The sequence below is a fragment of the Cetorhinus maximus genome, chromosome 23, assembly GCF_964194155.1.
Source record: "Cetorhinus maximus chromosome 23, sCetMax3.hap1.1, whole genome shotgun sequence".
NCBI lineage: Eukaryota > Metazoa > Chordata > Chondrichthyes > Lamniformes > Cetorhinidae > Cetorhinus > Cetorhinus maximus.
The window spans coordinates 23,378,292-23,400,915 of record NC_135901.1 but is presented as its reverse complement, the minus strand read 5'-3'; the positions used below and the strand labels follow the sequence as shown (position 1 = coordinate 23,400,915).

The 22,624-nt window shown below is 45.5% G+C and overlaps 2 protein-coding genes across 4 annotated transcripts in view; both read right to left on the bottom strand.

Annotated features, from left to right (window-relative positions):
- The window catches only part of LOC144697326 (uncharacterized), a 228,137-nt gene that overhangs the window by 16,160 nt on the left and 189,353 nt on the right, over positions 1-22,624 (bottom strand). The window lies entirely within an intron of this gene.
- On the bottom strand, positions 15,104-19,879 carry LOC144697317 (uncharacterized). 3 transcript variants are annotated; one of them, XM_078569294.1, is made up of 5 exons: positions 19,690-19,879; positions 19,515-19,573; positions 19,007-19,107; positions 17,808-18,106; positions 15,104-16,331 (listed from the first exon to the last, which is right to left on the bottom strand). In XM_078569294.1, the coding sequence occupies exon 5, from the start codon at positions 15,805-15,807 to the stop codon at positions 15,403-15,405; it is 405 nt and encodes a 134-aa protein (XP_078425420.1). In that variant the 5' UTR covers positions 15,808-16,331; positions 17,808-18,106; positions 19,007-19,107; positions 19,515-19,573; positions 19,690-19,879; the 3' UTR covers positions 15,104-15,402. The 3 variants fall into 3 exon arrangements, with proteins under 3 accessions (XP_078425420.1, XP_078425419.1, XP_078425421.1); XM_078569293.1 differs by having other exon boundaries at positions 19,515-19,879; XM_078569295.1 differs by lacking the exon at positions 19,515-19,573.

The following is a 22,624-nucleotide window of genomic DNA, read 5'->3' as shown; positions in this document are numbered from 1 at the left end:
GCTGAGTGTGCAACATTTTCAGTTTTTAGGTCGAATTTACAGCATCTGCAGTATCTTATTTTCGGGTCACTGTGGATCAGTTTCTCTCACTTATCGTTACCTGTTTAAAGGTGAAGAACGAGCTTTTAAAGAATGAGACAACAGTAACTGTCACCCTGTTTGACATGAAACTAAACTCACTGTTAATTCTTCGTCAGTAACAATTATAAACACAAAGCTTCCAGCCGGGATTGAGCCGAGATTTCCAGCCGGGATTGAGCCGGGGACTTTCTCATGCAAAGTAAACGTGAGAATCACTGCACTGGGGAAATGAGTGTGAATCCCCCCGGCAGAGGGGAACTGACCATCCATCTCTAGCTCTAATTCCCAAACAGAAAATGCTGCCATGAATCAGCAAGTCAGGCTGAGTCTGTGGCCGCTCTCAGCGTTTGAAATCGTCACAATGCCCGAGTGATTGACGGCAGCTCCGGACCAATAGAAAGAGAGGGCGGAAATAAAAACAAAAAACTGGGGATGCTGGAAATCCAAAACAAAAACAGAATTACCTGGAAAAACTCAGCAGTTCTGGCAGCATCGGCGGAGAAGAGCAAAGTTGACGTTTCGAGTCCTCATGACCCTTCAACAGAACTAAGTAGAAATAGGAAAGGGGTGAAATATAAGCTGGTTTAAGGGGTGGGGGGGGGACACAAGCAAGCAGTGATAGGTGGAGATAACCAAAAGATGTCACAGACAAAAGAACAAAGAGGTGTTGAAGGTGGTGATATCATCTAAAAGAATGTGCTAATTAAGAGTGGAGAGCAGGACAAGCAAGGCAGCTTTAGTGGGGGTGGGGTGAAATAAACCATGGGTGGAATACCAATCGGAGTGAATGAGGGGGAGGGGCCGGGCTGTGACTGGAGCATGCACAGTGCAGGTAATGGCGATAGAGGTTGGTTGATCTCTGATGTCCAGTGTCGGTTCTTTATCATTGAATGGTTACAATACAGACAGAGGCCATTCAGCCCGTCCTGCCTATGCTGGCTCTCTGCAGGAGCAAATCAGCTAATCCCACTCCCTTGCCCTTTCACTAACAAGACCAGCAGCAGATATTACCCATCCCCAGTTACCTGTGGAGAAGATGTTTGACCTTCTTGAATCGCTGCAGTCCGTGTGGTGAAGGTGCTCCCACAATGATGTTAAGCAAGGAGTTACAGGTTATTCACCCAGCAATGATGAAGGAACAGTGATAAATGTCCAAATCAACAACAACAATTTGCATTTATATAGCACCTTTTATGTAATAGACGTTGCCAGTGTATTTCATAATTATATTATAAAGCAATATTTGACACAGAGTCATATAAGGAGATATGAGGACCGGTTGCCAATCGTTTGGCCAATGAGATAGGTTTTAAGGAGTATTTTAAAGGAGGAAAGGAAGATAGAGGGAGGAAAGATTTAGGGAGGAAATTCAGAGTTTTTGGGCTTGACAGCTCAGGGCGTGGACACCAAGGGTGTGGCGATTAAAATCAGGAATGTTTAGGAGATTACAGAGACAGGGAGGGACAAAGTCATGGAGGAGATTACAGACACAGGGAGGGACAAGCGCATGGAGAAATTTGAAACATGTATGAGAATTTTAACATTTAGTTTCTTCTTAAATGGAAGCCTCTGTAGTCAGTGAGCACAGGGGTGGTGGGTGTACGAAACTTGATGTGAGTTAGCACACGGGCAGCAGAGTTTTAGATGACCTCAAGTTTACAGAGAAGTTGAATCTGGGAGACTGGCTGGGAGTGTGCTAGGATAGTAAGGTTTAGAGGTAACAAATAAATGGATGAGAGTTTCAGCAGCAGATGAGCTGAGATTAGGGCGGTGTCGTGTGATGTTACTGAGGTGGAAATAAGGGGTCTTGGCATTGATGTGGACATGTGGTTGAAAGCACACCTTGTGGGGAAATATTTGGGATGGGTGTGAACTATGGTTCAGCCTCAGACAGTTGTCCGGGAGAGGGATGGGGTCAGTGGTTAGGAAGTGGAGTTTGTAGCGAGGACTAAAGACAGTGTCTTTGTTCTTTGCAATATTTAAATGGTGGAATTTTCTGCTCATCCAGTACTGGATGTCAGACAAGTCAGGACAGTGTGTGGCTTGGAGAGGAATTTGGAGGTGATGATGTTCTCATCCAACTGTTGTTCTGGTCTTTCTGGGTGATGGAAGCTGAGGGTTTGGGAGATTTTGTCACACTTCTGGTCGAGTTGTAGACATATGAAATCCCTCTTCTTTGTCGCCTGCCTCTCCCACCTCTCTCTCTCTCTCTCTCTCTCTCATCCCATAGAGGCCAGAATCTTGTGTATGTTCAGGCCGGCGGGCAGCTTCCTTCCCCTGAAGGGCATCAGTAAAGCAATTGGCTTTTTAACGACAATTCTACAGTTTTCATTTTCACTTTCTCTTTGTGCAGGTCCCACAAATTACCAGATTCATTCGGCTCAATTTCACTCTCACATTTGCTTTTCTGTTTAAAATTAATTTCACAGGAGATTAGAAGTCAGGAAACACTAACCCACCTTCACATCAGGATCTGACGGAGTTGCCCAATTCATCATAATCGGAATGTTGATTTTGAACATGGAGGGAATAAGCACCATTCACAGTGGAGAGCAACTGTGCACATGTTCTGTCTGTGGATAAGACTTCTGCTGATCATCTGGCTTGTCGAACCACAAACGCAGTTACAGCAGGGAGAAACTGTGGAAACGTGGGGACTGTGGGAAGGGTTACGATTACCCATTCAAGGTGGAAATTGATAGGAGCAGTCACACTGGGGAGAGACCAGCTACAAGTGTGGGAAGGGAATTGCTGATTCATCCACCCTGTGGACACACCAGAGAGTTCACACTGATGAGAACCCTTTTAAATGCCCAGTCTGTGGGAGGTGTTATTAAAGTTCGAGAGAACTGATGTCTCATCAACGTGTTCACACTGATGAGAGACCGTTCAGGTGCTCTCACTGCAGGACAGGGTTCAGGCAATCATCTGACCTCATTGCACATCACTGTAGTCACACCAGTGAAAGGCTATTCACCTGCTCTGAGTGCGGGAAGGGATTCACGACCTCATTCTACCTGCTGACACACCAGCGAATTCACACTGGGGAGAGGCCGTTCACTTGCCCTGAGGGTAGGAAGGGATTTACTCAGTCATCCCACCTTCTGATCCACCAGCGAGTTCACACTGGGGAAAGGCCATTCACCTGCTCCAAGTGTGGGAAGGAATTTGCTCGGTCATCCAACCCGCTGACACACCAGCGAATTCACACAGGGGAGAGGCCATTCACCTGCTCTAAGTGTAGGAAAGGATTCACTTGTTCATCCTACCTGCTGAGGCACCAATGAGTTCACACTGGGGAGAGACCGTTCACCTACTCCAAGTGTGGGAAGGGATTTGCTCACTCATACAACCTGCTGAGACACCAGCGCATGCACAGTGGGAAGAGGCCATTCACCTGCTTTGACTGTGGGAAGAGATTCATTCAGACATATAGCCTTCAGGGACACCGGCAAGTTCACACTGGGGAGAGGCCGTTCACCTGCAATGTGTGTGGAAAGGGATTCACGACCTCATCCCAACTGCTGACACACCAGCGAATTCACATGGGGGAGAGACGGTTCAACTGCTCCATTTGTGGGAAGGATTTCACTTGTTCATCCCACCTTCAGACCCACCAGAGGGTTCACAGTGGGGAGAGGCCATTCACCTGCTCTGAGTGTGGGAAGCGATTTGCTCACTCATCCTACCTGCTGACACACCAGCGAGTTCACACTGGCGAGAGACCGTTCACCTGCTCTGAGTGTGAGAAGAGATTCACTCAGTCATCCCACCTGCTGACACACCAGCGCACTCACACTGGGGAGAGATCATCTCATGCTCGGAGTATGGGAAGAGAGTCGATCAAGCATGTACCTTTTTGAGACACCAGCAAGTTTACACAGGGAGACCTGCTCCCTGTGAGGGTAGGGATTCACTCAGTCATACAGCCTGCTGTTAGACATTCACCTGCTCCCTGTGTGGGTTAGGATTCACTTAGTCACACAGCCTGCTGTTAGACAGTCATTCACCTGCTCCCTGTGTGGGTAGGGATTCACTCAGCCATACAGCCTGCTGTTAGACAGTGATTCACTTGCTCCATGTGTGGGAAAGGATTCACGGAATCAACTGACCTGATGAATCACCAACAGGTTCACACTGGGGAATGACTGTGCAGGTGATATGAACGTGAAAATGGATTCATTAATTCATCTAATCTCTGGACACACCCGCAAATTCACACTGGGCTGAGACTGTTCACCTGCTCTGTTTGTGGGAAGGGATTCACTTAGTCATTTAAACTTCTGACTCATCAGTGAGTTCACCCTGCATAGCGGGTGTTTGTCCTGTGTGTGTGTGTGTTTGTGTCTCTGTGTAAAAGGATTTGATCATCATCACAGCTACAAAAATGTCAAATATAAAGTGGGGAGAGCCTATTCACCTGCTTCCTGACTGGAAGCACATTTCCCAATAATGGATATTGTACCTATCAGAGATCATTGAATTCATTTCAAATTGTTACAGAGTGTTTCTCCCTAAAAGCTACATATACTTTATGTTTTTACAGAATTATCTGTATCCCTTTAAATAAGCTCGGAAACTAGGCAACACTGAGACATTGGTTTAATGTTTTTATTTCTATTACAACCCATTCCATACAGAGACCATGAGATTACTGGATACTCACGGGAGGACTCAACAGAAAGAGTTGTGAGCACATTATTCTAATCTCTATTCGAAGGTAGACATGGTACAGGACCCCAAGCTTTTGTGTATTAATCCCTTTTGACTTTAGTAACGTCTTGCTAAGTTGATGATAACATGTTAACACATTCTGGTTATTTGTTTATCAAACAGGACATATTAACACATTAATTCATCTTGTAAATGATGTAATCCTCTTTAGTGAGTCCGTGTGATACTGCCATTGTGTTTCTCATGATGTGTACCTGAATATCTCATCTCGTTCTGAAAGGCTCAATAACATCTTTGTATTCAGTTCATCTCTTGACTCTCTGACTCAGTGTTGAGATCATACATTATCTATCCTTTCAGATAATTGATCCATTCACAGGTTCCAATCTTATCCTCAATATGACCTCCCAGAACTGACTCCTATTACAGATTCATAATGTTAATATGTGTAATTGTCTTTACTACTGAGAAACGTTTAATGAAGTTATTATAATTATTCAGATCTTCCTCACCTGGCCTCCCTCTGTCTACATTCCCCACCTTGAGGGTCAAGAAGATTCTTCATTTTGGAAGTTTCAAAGCTTTTCTCTTGGTCAGTGAAAACATTTCCATTCTTTCTCCTTATAAGCTGCCTTTGAATTCTCTTCACCAAGCAGACCATCAATATAAGGGGAATTAACATCATCTGTAATACCAGGAGGAAAATAAATGCTTTGATTATCCAGATGCTGTGATGTTGTTCTGTATTTTACACTATCTGTCACCAGGGATGATCACCCTGGATCACAATAAGCTGCTCAATGTTAATGTTTGTTGCTTCCTATGTCCCAGATGTTGTTCAATATTGATCTAAGGTACAGAGAAAGCAGTGGAACAAAGAACAAAGAACAAAGAAAAGTACAGCACAGGAACAGGCCCTTCGGCCCTCCAAGCCTGCGCCGATCATATTGCCCGTCAACTAAAACATTTTGCATTTCCAGGGTCCGTATCCCTCTATTCCCATCCTATTCATGTATTTGTCAAGCTGCCTCTTAAACACCACTATCGTACCTGCTTCCACCACCTCCTCTGGCAGTGAATTCCAGACACTCACTACCCTCTGCGTAAAAAACATGCCCTGCACATCTCCTCTATAGTTTTCTCCTCTCACCTTCAATCTATGTCCCCTAGTAATTGACTCTTCCACCCTGGGAAAAAGCTTCTGACTATCCACTCTGTCCATGCCACTCATAATTTTGTAAACTTCTATCAAGTCACCTCTCAATCTCCATCGCTCTAGTGAGAACAATCCAAGTTTCTCCAACCTCTCCTCATAGCTAATAACCTCCAGACCAGGCAGCATCCTGGTAAACCTCCTCTGCACCCTCTCCAACGCCTCCATATCCTTCTGCTAATGTGGCGACCAGAATTGCATGCAATATTCCAAGTGTGGCCTAACCAAGGTTCAATACAGCTGCAGCATGACTTCCCAGCTTTTATACTCAATACCCCTGCCAATGAAGGCAAGCATGCCATATGCCTTCCTGACTACCTTATCCACCTGCGTTGCCACTTTCAGTGACCTGTGGACCTGTACACATAGATCCCTCTGCCCGTCAATGCAGTTAAGGGTTCTGCCATTTACTGTATAATTCCTGCCTGTATTAGACCTTCCAAAATGCTTTACCTCGCATTTGTCCGGATTAAACTCTATAAGCCATTTCTCTGCCCAAGTCTCCAACCGATCTATATCCCGTTGAATCCTTTGACAATCCTCTTCACTATCTCCAACTCCTCTAACCTTAGTGTCGTCTGCAAACTTACTAATTAGCCCAGTTACATTTTCCTCCAAATCATTTATGTATACTACAAACAGCAAAGGTCCCAGCACTGATCCCTGCGGAACTCCACTAGTCACAGCAATTGTATGCCCAAAATTGCTCACAGTCACTGAAAGATAATGTTGACTTGAATTTTTATGACCTTGTGGCCATTATAAACACTGACTCTTTAACCCCAGTATTAGGTTAGTGTTGTCCATCTGATAGGACAGGAAGTATTCATTTGTGCCTGACTGTGGTTCACTGTGTATGAGTGTGTAGTTATGTGTTCATCGGTGTAGATGTGTGTGTGTTTGCAGGTCTCTGCGGGCGTGTGTGCTGCTTCTTATCAGCTGTAACAAAAACCTTTCTCTCTCAGAGCAGACGATGTTGGTTTTCTGAGAATCCTACCGAATGAATTGAATGGTACCATTCAGAAATTTTTCATCTCTGAGACTCTTCCTGAAATGATCCCTGCTGTCTGTCCTGAATAATTCCATTTCATTAAGAAATGTTTGCTCCACACCCACAAGGCTTCTTCTGTTTAAAGCCACAAACAGAAAGGTCCAATTTTCTCCTGGAGGTTGAAACAAATCAGCTTTCAAAATGATGCAGTTTCAGCCAATGAGGGAGATCCGGGCTCAGCCCCGCCCCTCATTCACTCCGATTGGGTGGAGGACAGCTGCACCGATCCAGCACCGCCCCCTCTTCCTATTGGTCCGGGGCTGGCGTCAGTCACTCGGATATGGTGACTGAGGCATGCGCAGTGTCGATGATGGCGGACGACTGAAGCGGCTGTGTCGAAATTGTCAGCCGGTGAGATACAGCCGGCTGTGTCAGGAGGGAGGAACTGAGCCGGCGAGTAGATTGGGAGGCTTCAGAAATACCCGATGTAGGCCCCAAGCCCCGATTAAGAAGCTCTGATACGGCTTTGAACCAGCGACAGCTGCTCGGTCTTTTACCGAACACAGGCCCGGGGTTACGGCTGCCATCTTTCCGGGCGCAGTGTGGGGCCCTGCGCATGCGCAGAAATTTAAGACCGGTTCCCAGATCCGCCCATCATTCTCCCTGATTGGAGCTCCTGGTCGGTCCTTTTGCCCGAAGCCCTCTTCCTATTGGTCCGGTCCCTCCCGTCAATCACTCCCCGGGCATTGTGAGCTGGAATAACCGTTATGAATAATTGTCAGCTCCTGGTTTGCAGCTGCGGGGCTTCTCCCTCCCGGGAACAGGCCCAGGTTAACGGCCGCCATCCTGGGTCAGCGAGTGGAGGATGGTTCACATCAGAGGATGGGGGACAATAAATAAGAGGTTACACTTTGGGCTCAAATCAATGAGGAATCTGATCTGTGGGAAGGAAGGAAACCCTGGGAGATGCGCGGGGAGGATTCAGAAATAAAAACAAAAAACTGTGGATGCTGGAAATCCAAAACAGAAACAGAAATACCTGGAAAAACTCAGCAGGTCTGGCAGCTCTTCTCCGCCGATGCTGCCAGACCTGCTGAGTTTTTCCAGGTATTTCTGTTTTTGTTTAGGATTCAGAAACACCCGCTGGAGGCCCCAAAGCCCCATCAAGAACCTGCAGCTCAGGCTTTTTGCTTGATGTGCGGCCATATTTGTGAAGCAACAGAGAGTGGGCGGGGCTTCAGGGTCCCAGTGGCCAGGAGAGAAAATGATTGATTCATTGATTTTCTTCTCTCCCTGCAGAGTGAGGCTTGGGATAACTGAACTCAGCCAGAGTGGAGGGAGGGGGAAAACTGGGAGTAGAGGAAAGGAATGGTGGAGATGGTGTAATGGGTTTGGCAGGGTGACCAACTGTCGTGGAGAAAATGAATGGACAGCCTGCCTTCGGAGTCCATACAAGTGGGTGAGGGGATGTTGGGTGGGGTGCTTCCAGAGCTATGGAAGCGAGGGGAGGGGGAGGGGGGGAGGGGGCGGGGTGTGGGGATTGGCTGCGAGAGCTGTTGGAACACAGAAACAGTAGTGGACAGGGTTCTACACAACCAGACAGGTCCAATTTACAGGACTAAGTGTTCTGGCACCATGAAGCCCAGGACAGTTGACTCTCAAATACGGGACTATCCTGTAAAATATTGTACAGTTGGTCACTCTGGGCTTTTGGATCCAGCACAGGGAGGAGGGTGAGTGTGTGAGATGAGGATTTACTGCTTTGCAGGAACAATTGAGGAAAACATTTTCCATAAAAACTGGAATTGTCTGTTCAGAATTTCTATCCTGTATTCACAATGATGAGTTTTGTAACTTCTTTTCTAGGGAATTAGAATGGGTGGATTTACAGACAGGAAGCTCAAACCTAACATCACAGCATGATCTGACAGTCACTCAAATCATCGGCTCCTGAATATCATCAACTTCCAATGTGAAAGAAAAAAAATATCTCTCTGCTGTCTGCGGGAAACTATTTCTAACATCAGTGAGACTGGAAAAGCACTGGGACACACACAACCGAGTGAGAGCATTCCAGTGCATTGACTTTGGAAAGAACTTTGACCAATTGCACAGTAGGGAGAAACCGCACACGTCTTCTGTGTGTGGACAAGGTTCAACTGATTGTCCAACCTGGAAAGACACAAGGACACCAGCACCATGGAGAAACCATGGAAATGTGAGGACTGCGGAAAAGGATTCAATTCTTCATCCCGGCTGGAAATCCATCGACGCATTCACACTGGGGAGAAGCCGGTCAGCTGTTCCGTGTGTGAGAAGGGATTCACTCAGTCATCTGGCCTTCAGTCACACCAGCGAGTTCACACTGAGAAGAAGCCATTCAGCTGCACAACTTGTGGAGAGAAGTTCAAGTCTTCATCCATCCTCACTGAACACCAGCGAATTCACACAGGTGGGAGACCGTTCACTTGCTTCGAGTGTGGGAAGGGATTCACTCAGGTATTCGCCCTCCAGTCACACCACCGATTGCACACGAAGGAGAATCCATTCAGCTGTACTTCCTGTGGAAAGAGCTTCTGACAGTCAATCGACCTCAATGAACACCAACACACTCACACTGGGGAGAAGCCGTTCATTTGCTCCATGTATGGGAAGGGATTCTGTTGGTCATCCCAACTGCTGACACATCAGCGAGTTCACAGTGGGGACAGACCGTTCACCTGCTCCTTGTGTGGGTCAGGATTCACTCAGTCACAACACCTGCTGAGACATGAGCGAGTTCACAAGTGACTGCAATGATTGGACTTTTCTGTTACTGCTGCTGTTAATTACACCCAGGTCTGATTGTCTGACAATATTTGGTTTGTTTCTGCTGATGTTAACAACCCTATAACTAGGTGGAGTTTAATATTCTGGAGATGTCACTGATTTTCGGGGCTGTAAAGTCCCTTTCTAAAAGCGCCATCTGTGATCTTTCCCATTAATACAAAAACTCTCAACAGGAACTAGTTTACTATAAAATAATGAACTTTTACTTCAATCCTAAATTGATCTTTGGTGTAAAATCTACAATTCAGTGTCTGAAAGATTCCACTGATTAACATTTCCAATTAGAAAGTGCTGATCAATCCTTGCTGACAATTCTTACTGACTTAAACATTCTTCACAGTGACACCTCTATTATGAAGTTAAATTATCAAGGAACATTAAACAAAATATTTTACAGGCACATCAATAAAAGCTTCATCAATCAACATTGATATTGATGAAGTTTGGAAGTTGCTGAGTTCAATCATTTCTGACACAGCAGCAGCAACATTTGGTAAAGGTGGAACCCACAACAAAGACTGGTTTGAGACCTACTCAGCAGAGATGACATCTGTCATTGAAGCAAAAAGCAAAGTCGACCTGATCCACAACAAAAACCCAACAGCCAAGTACTGTGTGCAGTTCTGGTCACCATATTACAGAAAGGATATAGAGGCACTGGAGAGGGTGCAGAAAAAAATGAACAAGAACGATACCAGAAATGCATGGGTTTACAAATCAGGAGAGGATGGACAAATTGGGTTTCTTTCCTCTTGGAAATAGACGTTGGAGGGCTGAACTATTAGAGGTCTTCAAAATTATGAAAGGTTTTGATAGAGAAGATACAGAGAGAATATTTCCTCTTGTGGGGAACAGAAAAACTAGACACCATCAATATAAGATAGTCACCAAGAAATCCAATAGAGAATTCAGCAAATAAAATTCTTTACCCAGAGAGTGGTGAGAATGCGGAACTCACTACCATGGGGAGTGGGTGAAGTGAATAGTATAGATGTATTTATGGGGAGGCTGGACAAACATATGAGGGAGAGGAGAATATCAGGTTACGATAATAGATTTGGAGGTGGAAAGATGGGAGGAGGCTCGAGTGGAACATAAACACTGACATAGACTAGTTGGGCCGAATGGTCTTTCTGTGCTCTATATCTATGTGATCCTATGTAAGATTTCAACTGATCATCCAACCTGGAGAGACACAAGGACACCCACAACAGGGAGAAACTGGAGTTGTGGGGGCTGTGGGAAGGGATTCAGTTCTCCATCCCAGCTGGAAACTCATCGCAGCAGTCACACGGGGGGGAAACCATTCACCTGCACCATGTGTGGGAAGGGATTCGCCGAATCATCCAGCTTCCAGAAACACCAGCACATTCACAGTGATGAGAAACCATAAAACTTACTCCGTGTGTGGGAAGAGATTCACTCAGTCACCCAGTCTCCAGATACAATCTGTAAGAATTCTGTTCTTTCTTTGTCTGTGTATTTATATAGTCTGTAGGAGTTGTGTTCTTTCTTTGCCTATGTGTTGATCTGCAGGGTAGAGTCTGTGGGGGTGATGTCATGCTTTGAACCGGCTTGTCCTAGTTTAGAACTGAGAGATGGTGGAAATGCAGAAGTTCTATGTAATCACAGAGGAATGTGTGTGCTCTCAACAACAGGCGAACGCTGTTCACATGAACACACCTGTGATTGGACAAGAGCCATATGAATGAGTAGTGAAATGTAGATGGACAGTTCTGATTGGTGGCCTCAGGGGAGCCAGTTGGGGGGGTTTCAAGCATAAGAACAGTCCTCTCAAGGACTGTTTGGTGCAGTGGAGAAAAGAACAAAGGAAAGAAGACAAAGAAATAAGAAAGAAGCAAGAAAGTTGGAAACTCCACAAGAAAACCAGGGGAATGAAGTGTGCTCTGCTGTCCAGATATGACATGGGAAGTATAGAGTTCATGTTGTTCTCTAAATCACTGTCTGAACTTTACCTTTCATCGAGAAGTTTGTCCTCCCTTTTTCTTAATAAAGCGGCTCCATAACTGAACTTTATTGTCACGTCCGATCTTGATTCACTTGTGTCCAGCCTCACTGCTCATCAAGTTGTTCACTCTGATAAGAGACCTTTTAATTGTTCCCACTGTCAGAAGAGTTTTAAAAGCTTTAAAGATCAGATGAAATACCAACTCCCTCACACTGGAGAGAAACCATTCACCTGCACTGAGTATGGGAAGGAATTCATTCAGTCATTCAACCTGCTGACACAACAGCGAGTTCATATCTGACTGTATTGATTGGATTTTGTTATCCTAGCCACTGTCTGAGCTTGCACCAGGGGTGTAGTGCTACTGGAGCACCGCTCCGGCACCTCCTGAGCACCGCTGGATGGTAAACTCTTGCTGATTGGCCATCTGTTCTGCTGCTCCATGTTGGGTTGTGATGGCAGCGGTGGCCGGGGCAATGAGGCCAGTGGGCCAGCTGTCTCTGTCCGAGCGGCGGTGGGAGATGGTACCGTGGGGTCCAGCAGTGGAGAAGCGAGGGCGACCTGGACCCTGGGCTGTGTCAGCTTCCACTGCTCAATCTCAGGAAGCTGGAGGCCGGCCTATGACAGCTGCCGCCTGAGGTGTGCAGCCTCATACAGTTCTGGATCCTGGTGCTCAATTAAAATGGGCTTTCCGGTCTCCCCGCCGAGCAATGTGTCAGGGAATGAGCTTGGCTCCCTGCCCGACAGCCTCCTGGAGCAGCTCAGCAGCCTGAACGTGAGGGCTAAGTGCCTGAGCCAACTGCTCCCCACCTCCCCCAGGCCTTGGCTGCTGCCTCCACCTCAGCAGCCTCAATGTGTCCGGGAACCAGCTGCAGGCCCTGCCCTCTCCAGCCTGGCCTCTCCCTCCTGAACTCCATCACCGCCTCCAATCACCTGATCAAGAAGCCTGGAGTGAGTCACCTAACAGCCCTGGGTGTCGGCCTGTCAGCTCAATCTAGGCAGCCTTTAATCACCTTTCTATTGTGTTAGATATTATCCTTATATAATTACATATAATATTTAAAAACCTTTATATCGTCAGGCAGGCAACAGTGACCTATCCTCTCAATGTGGCCCACAGAGTTTTCTTAGGGTTTAATAACTTTGCTAACCTTTATATAGTTTTATATATATAATTATATATAACCATATATATTTAATAGCGTTTCTATAATGTGGCAACTAAAACCCAATCCTCTCAATGTGGCCTCACAGTGCTTTGTAAGAGTTCTTTATTCTTTCATGGGTTGTGGGCATCGCTGGCAAGGCCAGCATTTATTCCAAAAAAGAGCCACATGAAAACCACATGTTGCATCAAGAAGTTTCTCCTCATGTCGCCTCTGGTTCTTTTGTTAATAACCTTAGTGTTCTCGACCTTCTGCCGATGCGAACAGTTTCTCCCCATTTACACCATCCAGACCCCTCATGATTTTGAACACATTGAACAAATTTCTTCTCAACCTTCACTTCTTCAAGGAGAACAGCCCCAGCTTCGCCAACCTATCCACATAACTGAAGTCTCTCATCCTCAGAAACATTCTTGTAAATCTTTTCTGCACCAATTGTAAAACATGCACATACTTCCCATTGAGGCAGGACCATTGTTTTATGAGGGTTCATAATTTGACTTAAAAGCAAAATACTGCGGAAGCTGGAAATCTGAAACAAAAACAGTAAATGCTGGAAAAACTCAGCAGGTCTGGCAGCATCCGTGAGAGAGAAACAGAGTTAATATTTCAAGTACACATGACCCTTCTAATTTAACCTACTTGCTTTGGTACTTTGTGCCCCTATGTATAAAATACAGATTCAGTAGAATTTATGAACTGCTTTCCCAACTTGCCCTGTCTCCTTCAATGGTTTCTTCACATATACACCCAGGTCCCTCTGCTCCTGCATTTTCTTTAAAATTGTACCATTTGTATTATGTCACTTCTTCTCATTTTTCGGACCAAAATGTATCACTTCACACTTCTCTACATTAAATTTTATCTGCCACATGCCCATTCCACCAACCTGTCTACATCTTCTTGAAGGCTATCACTATCCTCCCCACAGTTCACAATACTTCCAAGACTTGCATCATCTTCGAATTTTGAAATTGTGCCATGTATCCCCAAGTCTAAGTTATAAATATAAAGCTGTGACCCCTCCATATCCTAAACCCTATTCAGAAGTCAGTAGAGTCTTCTGTGATTCATGTTTTTAATACAATTGAATTAAATAATTAAATTGTTTCACAATGAAATTCTAGCTATGTTAAAGACTAATGTTTCAAAATGCCTCATCATTCAAAATAAAATGCCTATCGGCAATAATATTTTTCACTTAAAAAGCAAACTTTTACTGACATTTGGGGACTAAAATGAGCCAAATATTAAGCAATGAACATTCTCCACTCTCACTATCCACCACTTCCGGCTTCTCTCCAGAAAAAAACTCCAGCAAAGAGACCAGGACCCTCCGAGCATATGCGACTCACTAGGTTTCTGGACCTGATGGGATTGTGGTTAATTGGGCTGCCATTAGAGACCAAGTCTCTGTTCATGTTTGTCTGAATCTGGGGAAATTAAGATGAGATTCTACTGACATAGGGGTTGAAAAATAAATAAGATCAAGATCCATCTCCTACCATCAGTATCCTGCAACAATGGAGCCGTTGGCCAATCTTAGTAATGAATCTTTTTCAATAAGTCTGTAGTAGCCCAATATGCAGTTGTTCCTTGCATTTTAATGGGAATTTTCAGATATTTTTACTGCTATTAGTTGGGTTGTGGACTATAATGTTTTCACTTTTCTCTGTTGAACTTATTCAGGAGCGGAGGTGTATTTAGAAGGACTTGGTCTGTAAGATACAGTCAATGTGAGACTGATAATGGAACATTTTTATATCAAAGTTCAGTGACACCTGACACTTACCCAGTGAGTCAGTTTGTAAAAATGTAACTCAAATAATCACAGCTACTGCAGGTGATTATTTTGCTACAATTCGATAAGAAAGGAATCAGGGGTGCGCAGTCCCAACCAGCTGGACAACAATAGAGGGGCTTGGTCAACGGTGTCGAAGACTGTAGACAGGCTGAAAAGAACAAAGGACAGTGAGGGAGAGTTTATCTTAGTCAAGTTCACATTGGTTGTATTTTGGGACTTTGAGAAAAGCTGCTTCAATACTTTAGCACATTTGATGGATTCAAAAATGGGGTTCCCGGAAAATTGGGCATGGATTTGGGAGGTGACAAGGTCTTTGGAGAGGAGAGAATGGTTAGAGATGGGGCAGTAGTTTGTAAGGACATTGGGGTCAAGCTGGGCTGGAGTTTAATTAACATCAGCAGAAACAGACCCCAGTAAACATGGTTCAGTCCTAGATGTGATTAACAGCAAAATCCAATCACTGTGTTTATTGTGAACTCACTGGTGTTTCAGCAGGAGCAATAACCAAGTGAATCCCTTCTCACTCTCGGGCAGGTGAACAGCTCTTTCCCTGTGTGACCACACTGGTGTACAGTGAGTTAAGATGATTACCTGAACACTATATTTCAGTGACAGCATCTGAACTATCTCTAATCAGTATGACCACATTGATGAGACTTCAATTCCTAAGAACTTTTAAAGCACTTCCCACAAGTCTGGACATTTAAAAGCTGTTACCTCAGTGTGGACGTGTTTATGTCTCAGCAGGTAGGAAGACCGAGTGAATCCCTGCCCACATTCTGGGCAGATGAAAGGTCTCGCCCCAGTGTGAACTCGCTGGTGTTCCAGCAGGTGGGATGACCAAGTGAATCCCTTCCCCCACTCGGAGCAGATGAACGGCTTCTCACCAGTATGAAGAGACTGGTGTTTCAGCAGGCTGGCTAACTGAGTGAATCCTTTCCCACACTCGGGACAGGTGAATGGCCTCTCCCCTGTGTGAGTGCGTTGGTGTACAGTGAGGTCAGACAATGTCTTGAACCAAATCCCACAGTGTGAGCACCTGAATGGTCTCTCATCAGTGTGAACACGCTGATGGGACATCAGTTCCCAGGAACTTTTATAGCTGTTCCCACAGTCCCAGCATTTAAAAGGTCTCTTGTCAGTGTGAACATGCTGGTGTGTCACCAGGGAGGATGAAGAAGTGTATTGCTTCCCACACTCGGAGCAGGTGAACGGTCTCTCCCCTGTGTGAACTTGCTGGTGTTTAAACAGGTTGGATGAATTAAATGAATCACTTCCCACACTTAGAGTAGGTGAATGGTCTTTCCCCGGTGTGACTGCGCCGATGAGTTTCCAGCTCAGATGGAGATCTGAATCCCTTCCCACAGTCCCCACATTTCCATGGTTTCTCCCCAGTGTGACTGCATTTATGTTCTAACAGGTCAGATGATTGGCTGAAGCCTCGTCCGCACACAGGACACGTGTACGGCACTGTAAACAGTGCTTTCTCCTTCCATGTTCAATTCCGATGATATTCAGGTTATGATAAATTCTGCGACTCTGTCAGATTCTGATGTGATGTTTTGTTTCTGTTTCCCGACTGCAAATCCTCCCCTTCTAACACCCTGTAAAATTGTTTCAAAACAGAAAAAAGGGAGTAAGGGAGAACCCACAAAAACACAAAGACAGGTTGTGAAATTGACCTGAATGAATCTGGTCATTTGTGGGGCCGGAACGAGGAAAAAGTGGCCATGAAAACTGCTGGATTGTCATAAAAACCCAATCAGTTCACTAACGTCCTTCAGGGAAGGGAACCTGCCAGGCGGGCTGGGTCGACAGACTCTGGTCTCTATGGGAGGAGAGAGAGGAGTGGGAGAAGCAGGCGGCAAACGAGAGAGATTTTATATGTCTACAACTCAGTCAGAACTTTGGCAGAACACCCCAAACCCTTAACCTCCACACCGAGAAGGACCAGGGTCGCAGGTGCAGCTTCCACAACAATCAAGAAGCTTGACACCATCCAGGACAAAGCAATCCACTTGATTGGCACCAAATCCACAATCATTCACTCCCTCCACCACCAATGCACAGTGACAGCAGTGAGTACCATCTACAAGATGCACTGCAGGAATCCACCAAGGCTCCTTCGACAGCACCTTCCAAACACACAACTACCATCTAGGAGGACAAGGGCAGCAGTTAGGTGGAAACACCACCACCTGGAAGCTCCCCTCCAAGTCACTCATGATGCTGACTTGGAAATATATTGGCTGTTCCTTCAGTGTCGCTGAGTCAAAATCCTGGAACTCCCTCCCTAACAGCACTGTGAATGTACCTACACCACATGGACTGCAGCGGTTCAAGAAGGCAGCTCACCACCACCTTCTCAAGGGCAACTAGGGATAGGCAATAAATGCTGGCCCAGCCAGCGAAGCCCACATCCCGTGAATGAATAAAAAAAAATCCTTAGTTACCTCTGGATTTAACTATCCTCACCCACTTCCAGCTGGCCTCGCACATTCAACCTCCCTGTAATCTTGAGGTCATCCAAAACTGCAGTCTGTGTGTTTACTCACATCAAGTCTTGTTAACGCATCAGCCCTGTGCTCACTGACCTTCAAACGTCTCATTTAAGAAGCATCAAAGTTTTAAATTTCTCACCCTAGTTTTCAAATCCTCCCCCACTCCCTCCCCATGGCTGCATTCATCCCTATCTCTGTGATCTCCTCCAGCCAGACAACCCTCTGAGATATCAGCACTGCTCTAATTCTGGCCTCCTGAGAATTCCTGATTCTAATCACTCCCACCTTGCTTACCAAGGCCATAACCTATGGAATTTCCTCCCCAACCTCTCCACCTCTCTCCCTCTTTTTTGTTCTTTAAGATACTCTTTAAAAACTGACTCTTTGACCAAACTACTGGTCATCTGCTCTATCTCCATATGTGGGCTCGGTGTCAAATCTTGCTTTAGAACCCTGCTGTGAAATACACATTGGAAAGTTGTATTATATGAAAGGCGCTATATAAATACACGTTGTTGTTGTTGTTTTACATATATCACCGTTCCTTCATTTCTGGGTGAAAATCCTATAACTCCTTACCTAACACATTGTGCGAACACCTTCACCACACAGACTGCAGCAGGTCAAGAAGATCAAACATCTTCTCCAAAGGTAATTGGGGATTGGTAACACATGCTGGTCTTGTGGGACTAACCGATCAGATCTTGCAGAGAGCCAGCATGGGCACAATGAGTTAAAGAGCCTCCTTCTATATGACTCGAAGAAAATGACCTGCAGTGGAGGCTAGGGGCGAACGTCTGCCACCAATGCCTATCCTGCTACAAACTAGCTCTTTGTTGGTCCATCTGTGTTTTTAGACATGGTTCTGCGAGAAAAGTCTGCAATAAAACAAAAGGAAAAGAAATCAATTATAGTGCAAGTAAAACAATTCCTGAATATAAAAGATTCTGTGGGAAGATAAAGCTGGGAAGCCAGAAGCACATGGTCAGGGATGGCCAGTGGTGGAAGCCTCAATTAGACATGGTCAGCAGAACTATCAGTAAAATACTAAACATGGTTAAAACACACCCATTATTAGAGATAGAGGAAGTTAGTCAATGGCAGAGAGGTGGTCAGGGAGGGTAGAGGTGAAACAGAGCAATGGATGGACATGTACTCAGATCCACAGTAAAGGAGCCACACCAGCCCCTGAGCCATGGAACCTCTCACAGATAACACAGCATAGAACTTAAAGCTCTAAAATGCAGATGGATGGTCAAAAATACTCACCTCTGAAACAATTTCAGTTTCCAATTTTAAGATCTACTGGAGCCTGCAGCTGGAAAGATATCAAAAGCACTGGAGTCAGAGAAAAATCTCCCAGTTGAGGAAATACCCGGGGAGCGGGGTGATGTCACCGTGTAATTGTCGATATGTGATGACATCATAAACACGAACACAGGACATCTGGGTCTGTGCAAACCAGTGATCACCACACATTATGAAGGATGTGAGGGTCCTTGAGAGGGTTCAGAGGAGATTTACCAGAATGGTTCCAGGGATGATGGGCTATAGTTGCAAGGTTAGGTTGGAGAAATTGGGATTGTTCTCCTTGGAGTGAAGCAGATTGCTGGGAGATTTGATAAAGGTGTACAAGTTTATGATAGGTTTATACAAGGTAGGTAAAGATTAACTGTTCCCATTAACTAATCAAAAAGAATTTGTGCAACAGAAGGGGGATGTGAGGAAGAACTTTTTTTGAAGCAGTTAGTGGCAATGTCTTGGAACTCAGTACTTACATCAAAGGCTGATAATATCCAGGTCCTGATGAATTAAGTGATGCTGTCAGGTCTTGTTTGGTTTTGAGTTTCCCATCTGCATATCCTCCACTTTCAAAACTCTGTAAATTAGAAGTTCACAAAAGCCGTCACTGTAAGTCCAGGATAGCGATACCGAAGAGATAAACATTTCCCTTGCCTTCACTTTGCCCTAGCCAAGCTGTTCCAGTACAGCTACAGCACTGGTATCTACCCCACAATGTTGGAAATTGCCCAGGCATGTCCTGTTCACAAAAGGCAGGATAAATGTAATCTCACCAATTACCACCCCATCACTGGATCATCAGCAAAATAAACAGAAGTGTCATTGACAGTGTTATTAAGTGGCACTTACTCAGCAATAACTTGTGAAAGGATCGAGTATGACCGGGCACAAAGGCACAAGTTTAATTGGCAGAAGAAGCAAAAATGGCATGAGGAAAACCTTTTTTTTTTGCGCAGCGAGTGGTTAATGACAGGAGTGAGCTACTTGAGAGTGTGGAGGAGGCACAGGCAATTGAGGCATTCAAAAGAGAATTAGACTGTTATCTGAAAAGAAATAATGTGCAGGGTTAGGGAAGAAGGCAGGAGAACGTCACTAAGTGATTTGCTCATTCGGACAGCCGGTACAGACACGATGGGCCCAATGGCCTCCTGCGCTGTACCAATTCTGTGATCTGTGAATCCTGAGCACTTCAGAAGCCGCACCATCTCCTGCAGGTTGGCCGGGTGGATCGTGAATGCTCGGAAGGGCCTCGGGCCATGAAAGGGCCAGAGAGACCTGCTGAGTTTTTCCAGTCTTTTTCCTTTCAGATTTCCAGTATTTTTCAGGACAAAAGATTTCCTCAGTGAATTAATTCCACATTTGAACCCATGTCCACAGGACATGACCCTGGGTCTCTGTGACATTCCCACGAGGCCACTGGTCTCCCCCTGGTCTCTTTGTTTGAGGTTGTTCCCGGAGAGAAGCCGGAAGCGGCGGATAGTGAGAGTGGAGAATGTTCATTGTTTAATATTCGGCTCTGGGGCCTCACTCGGGATTTGGAAACCCCGCCTCCCTGCCCGGGGCTTATTAACCCGCTCCCGACAGTGACCTCTCACCTGATAGCTCACTATGCCCGCCTGATTGACGGCAGAGCCGGACCAATAGGAGGCGGGACTGGATGACAGAACGGGAGCGCTGGTCGGTTTTCGCGTCAAGGCTGGAGCCTTGCGCATGCGAGTTACCAAGCAATCCCTGGTGCTGAATCCGGGTGCGAAACAACAGGAGAGCAGGAGATGAATAGAGCGGTTTGGACGGGGAGGATTCATACATATGTTATGTAGGCCTGAAACCCCGCATAACAAGGTACCAGCGTCATCCTGGACCCGGAAGCAGGAAATGGGAATGTTGTGAATTTCTGCCCTGGACTGACAGTGATGGATTTTGGAAACTCCTTTCACAGGAAAACTAAGCATCACCTCAAGATCTGACAGAGTCAATCGATTCTTCAGGGCCTGAACATCATCAGACTTTAAACATGGAAGCAAAGAGCCCTGTTCAAAGTGGGGAGAAACAGTTCATGTGTTCTGAGTGTGGACGAGGTTTTGTCCGGTCATCTGACCTTTCAAAACACATGCACAATCACACTGGGAAGAAGCCTTGGAAATGTGGGGACTGTGGGAAGGGATTTAATTACCCATCAGAGCTGAAAATTCATTGGCGTATTCACACTGGGGAGAGGCTGTTCACCTGCTCGGTGTGTGGGAAAGGATTCACTCAGTCATCTCATCTTCTGAGACACCAGCGAGTTCACACTGGAGAAAGGCCTTTCACCTGTACTCAATTTGGGAAGCGATTTCATGCTTTTCTGCATCTTTTGTCATACCCTCGAGTTCACACTGATAAGGGATTGTTCAAATGTTCCGACTGTGAGAAGAGATTTAAAAACACAAGGGATCTGCTGAAACGCCAATGCATTCACACTGGGGAGAGGCCATTCACCTGCTCTGTGTGTGGGAAGGAATTCACTCAGTCATCGCAGCTCAATAAACATCAACTTGTTCACAGTGATAAGAGACCGTTTAAATGTTCTGACTGTGGGAAAAGCTTTAAAAGCACAGGGGATTTGCTGAGACACCAACCCACTCACACTGGTGAGAGGCCGTTTAGCTGTACTGTATGTGGGAAACGATTCACTAATTCATCCCAGCTCTCTGAACACCAGCGAGTTCACACTGGGGAGAGACCGTTCATCTGCTCTGAGTGTGGGATGCGATTCATTCGGTCAAGCAGCCTCATTTCACACTGACTAGTTCACACTGATAAGAGACCGTTTAAATGTTCTGACTGTGACAAGAGCTTTAAATGCAAAAGGGAACTGCTGAGGCACCAGAACACTCACACTGGGAAGAGGCCATTCATCTGCTCTGCATGTGGGATGGAATTCACTGTCTCCTGCAACCTGCTGAAACACCAGTGCATTCACACTGGGGAGAGGCCGTTTGTCTGCTCCGTGTGTGGGAAGGGATTCATTCAGTTATCGCAGCACAATAAACATCAGCTTGTTCACACTGAAAAGAGACCGTTTAAATGTTCTGATTGTGGGAAGAGTAAAAACACAAGTAACCTGCTAACACACCAGTGAATTCACACTGGGGAGAGGCCATTCACCTGCTCCCTGTGTGGGAAGGGATTTACTTGGATAAGCGCCCTGATTTCACACCAACTTGTTCATGCTGTTAAGAGATCATTTAAATGTTCTGACTGTGAAAAGAGCTTTAAATGCAAAAGGGAACTGCTGAGACACGAGCGCACTCACACTGGAGAGAGGCGATTCCCCTGCTCCATGTGTGGGAAGGGATTCACTGATTCATCCGGTTTGCTGATACACCAGTGTATTCACACTGGGGAGAGGCCTTTCACATGCTCCGTGTGTGAGAAGCGATTTAATCTATCATCCACCCTGCTGAAACACCAGCGAATTCACAAGTGACTGCAGAGATTAGGTTCTTCTGTTATTTCTACTGCATTCTCACAGTTGGGGTTTGTTGCTGCAGATGTTAATAACTGGGCTGAAGTTGAATATTCATATACATTTAATCTGCATGTTGTGTAAAGTAAAGCAGGAAGGGTCACTTTTTAAAAAGCTTACTTCCAGTAATGGAAGCTACCATGAATGTGGTGAATCCCAGTAAAACAATTAGAAAATGAAAGTAATGTTTGTGTCTGGACTTTGTTTTTGGATGACTGTGGGTCAGAGCAGGATGAGTGAAGGCAGTTCAGGGTCAGATGCTGAACATACTGCACCCCACAGGAATATCACAAACTGCCCCTTTCTGGGACAGCTCAGGGTTGGATACTGAACATCCTGCCCCACAGTGACATCCCAAACTGGCCCCGCTCTGAGATAATCATTGCTGGAGGGACAGCAGCCAGGACATAGGAACAAGATGAGGCCATTCAGACCCACAAGTCTGCTCCCCCATTCAGTTAGATTATAGTTGATCTGCACCTCAACTCCATTTTCCCATCTTCGATCTATTTTCTTTGATATCTTTATTTCACAAGAATCGATCGATTCCCAATTGAAAATTTCAATTGATCCTGGCCTTTTGTGG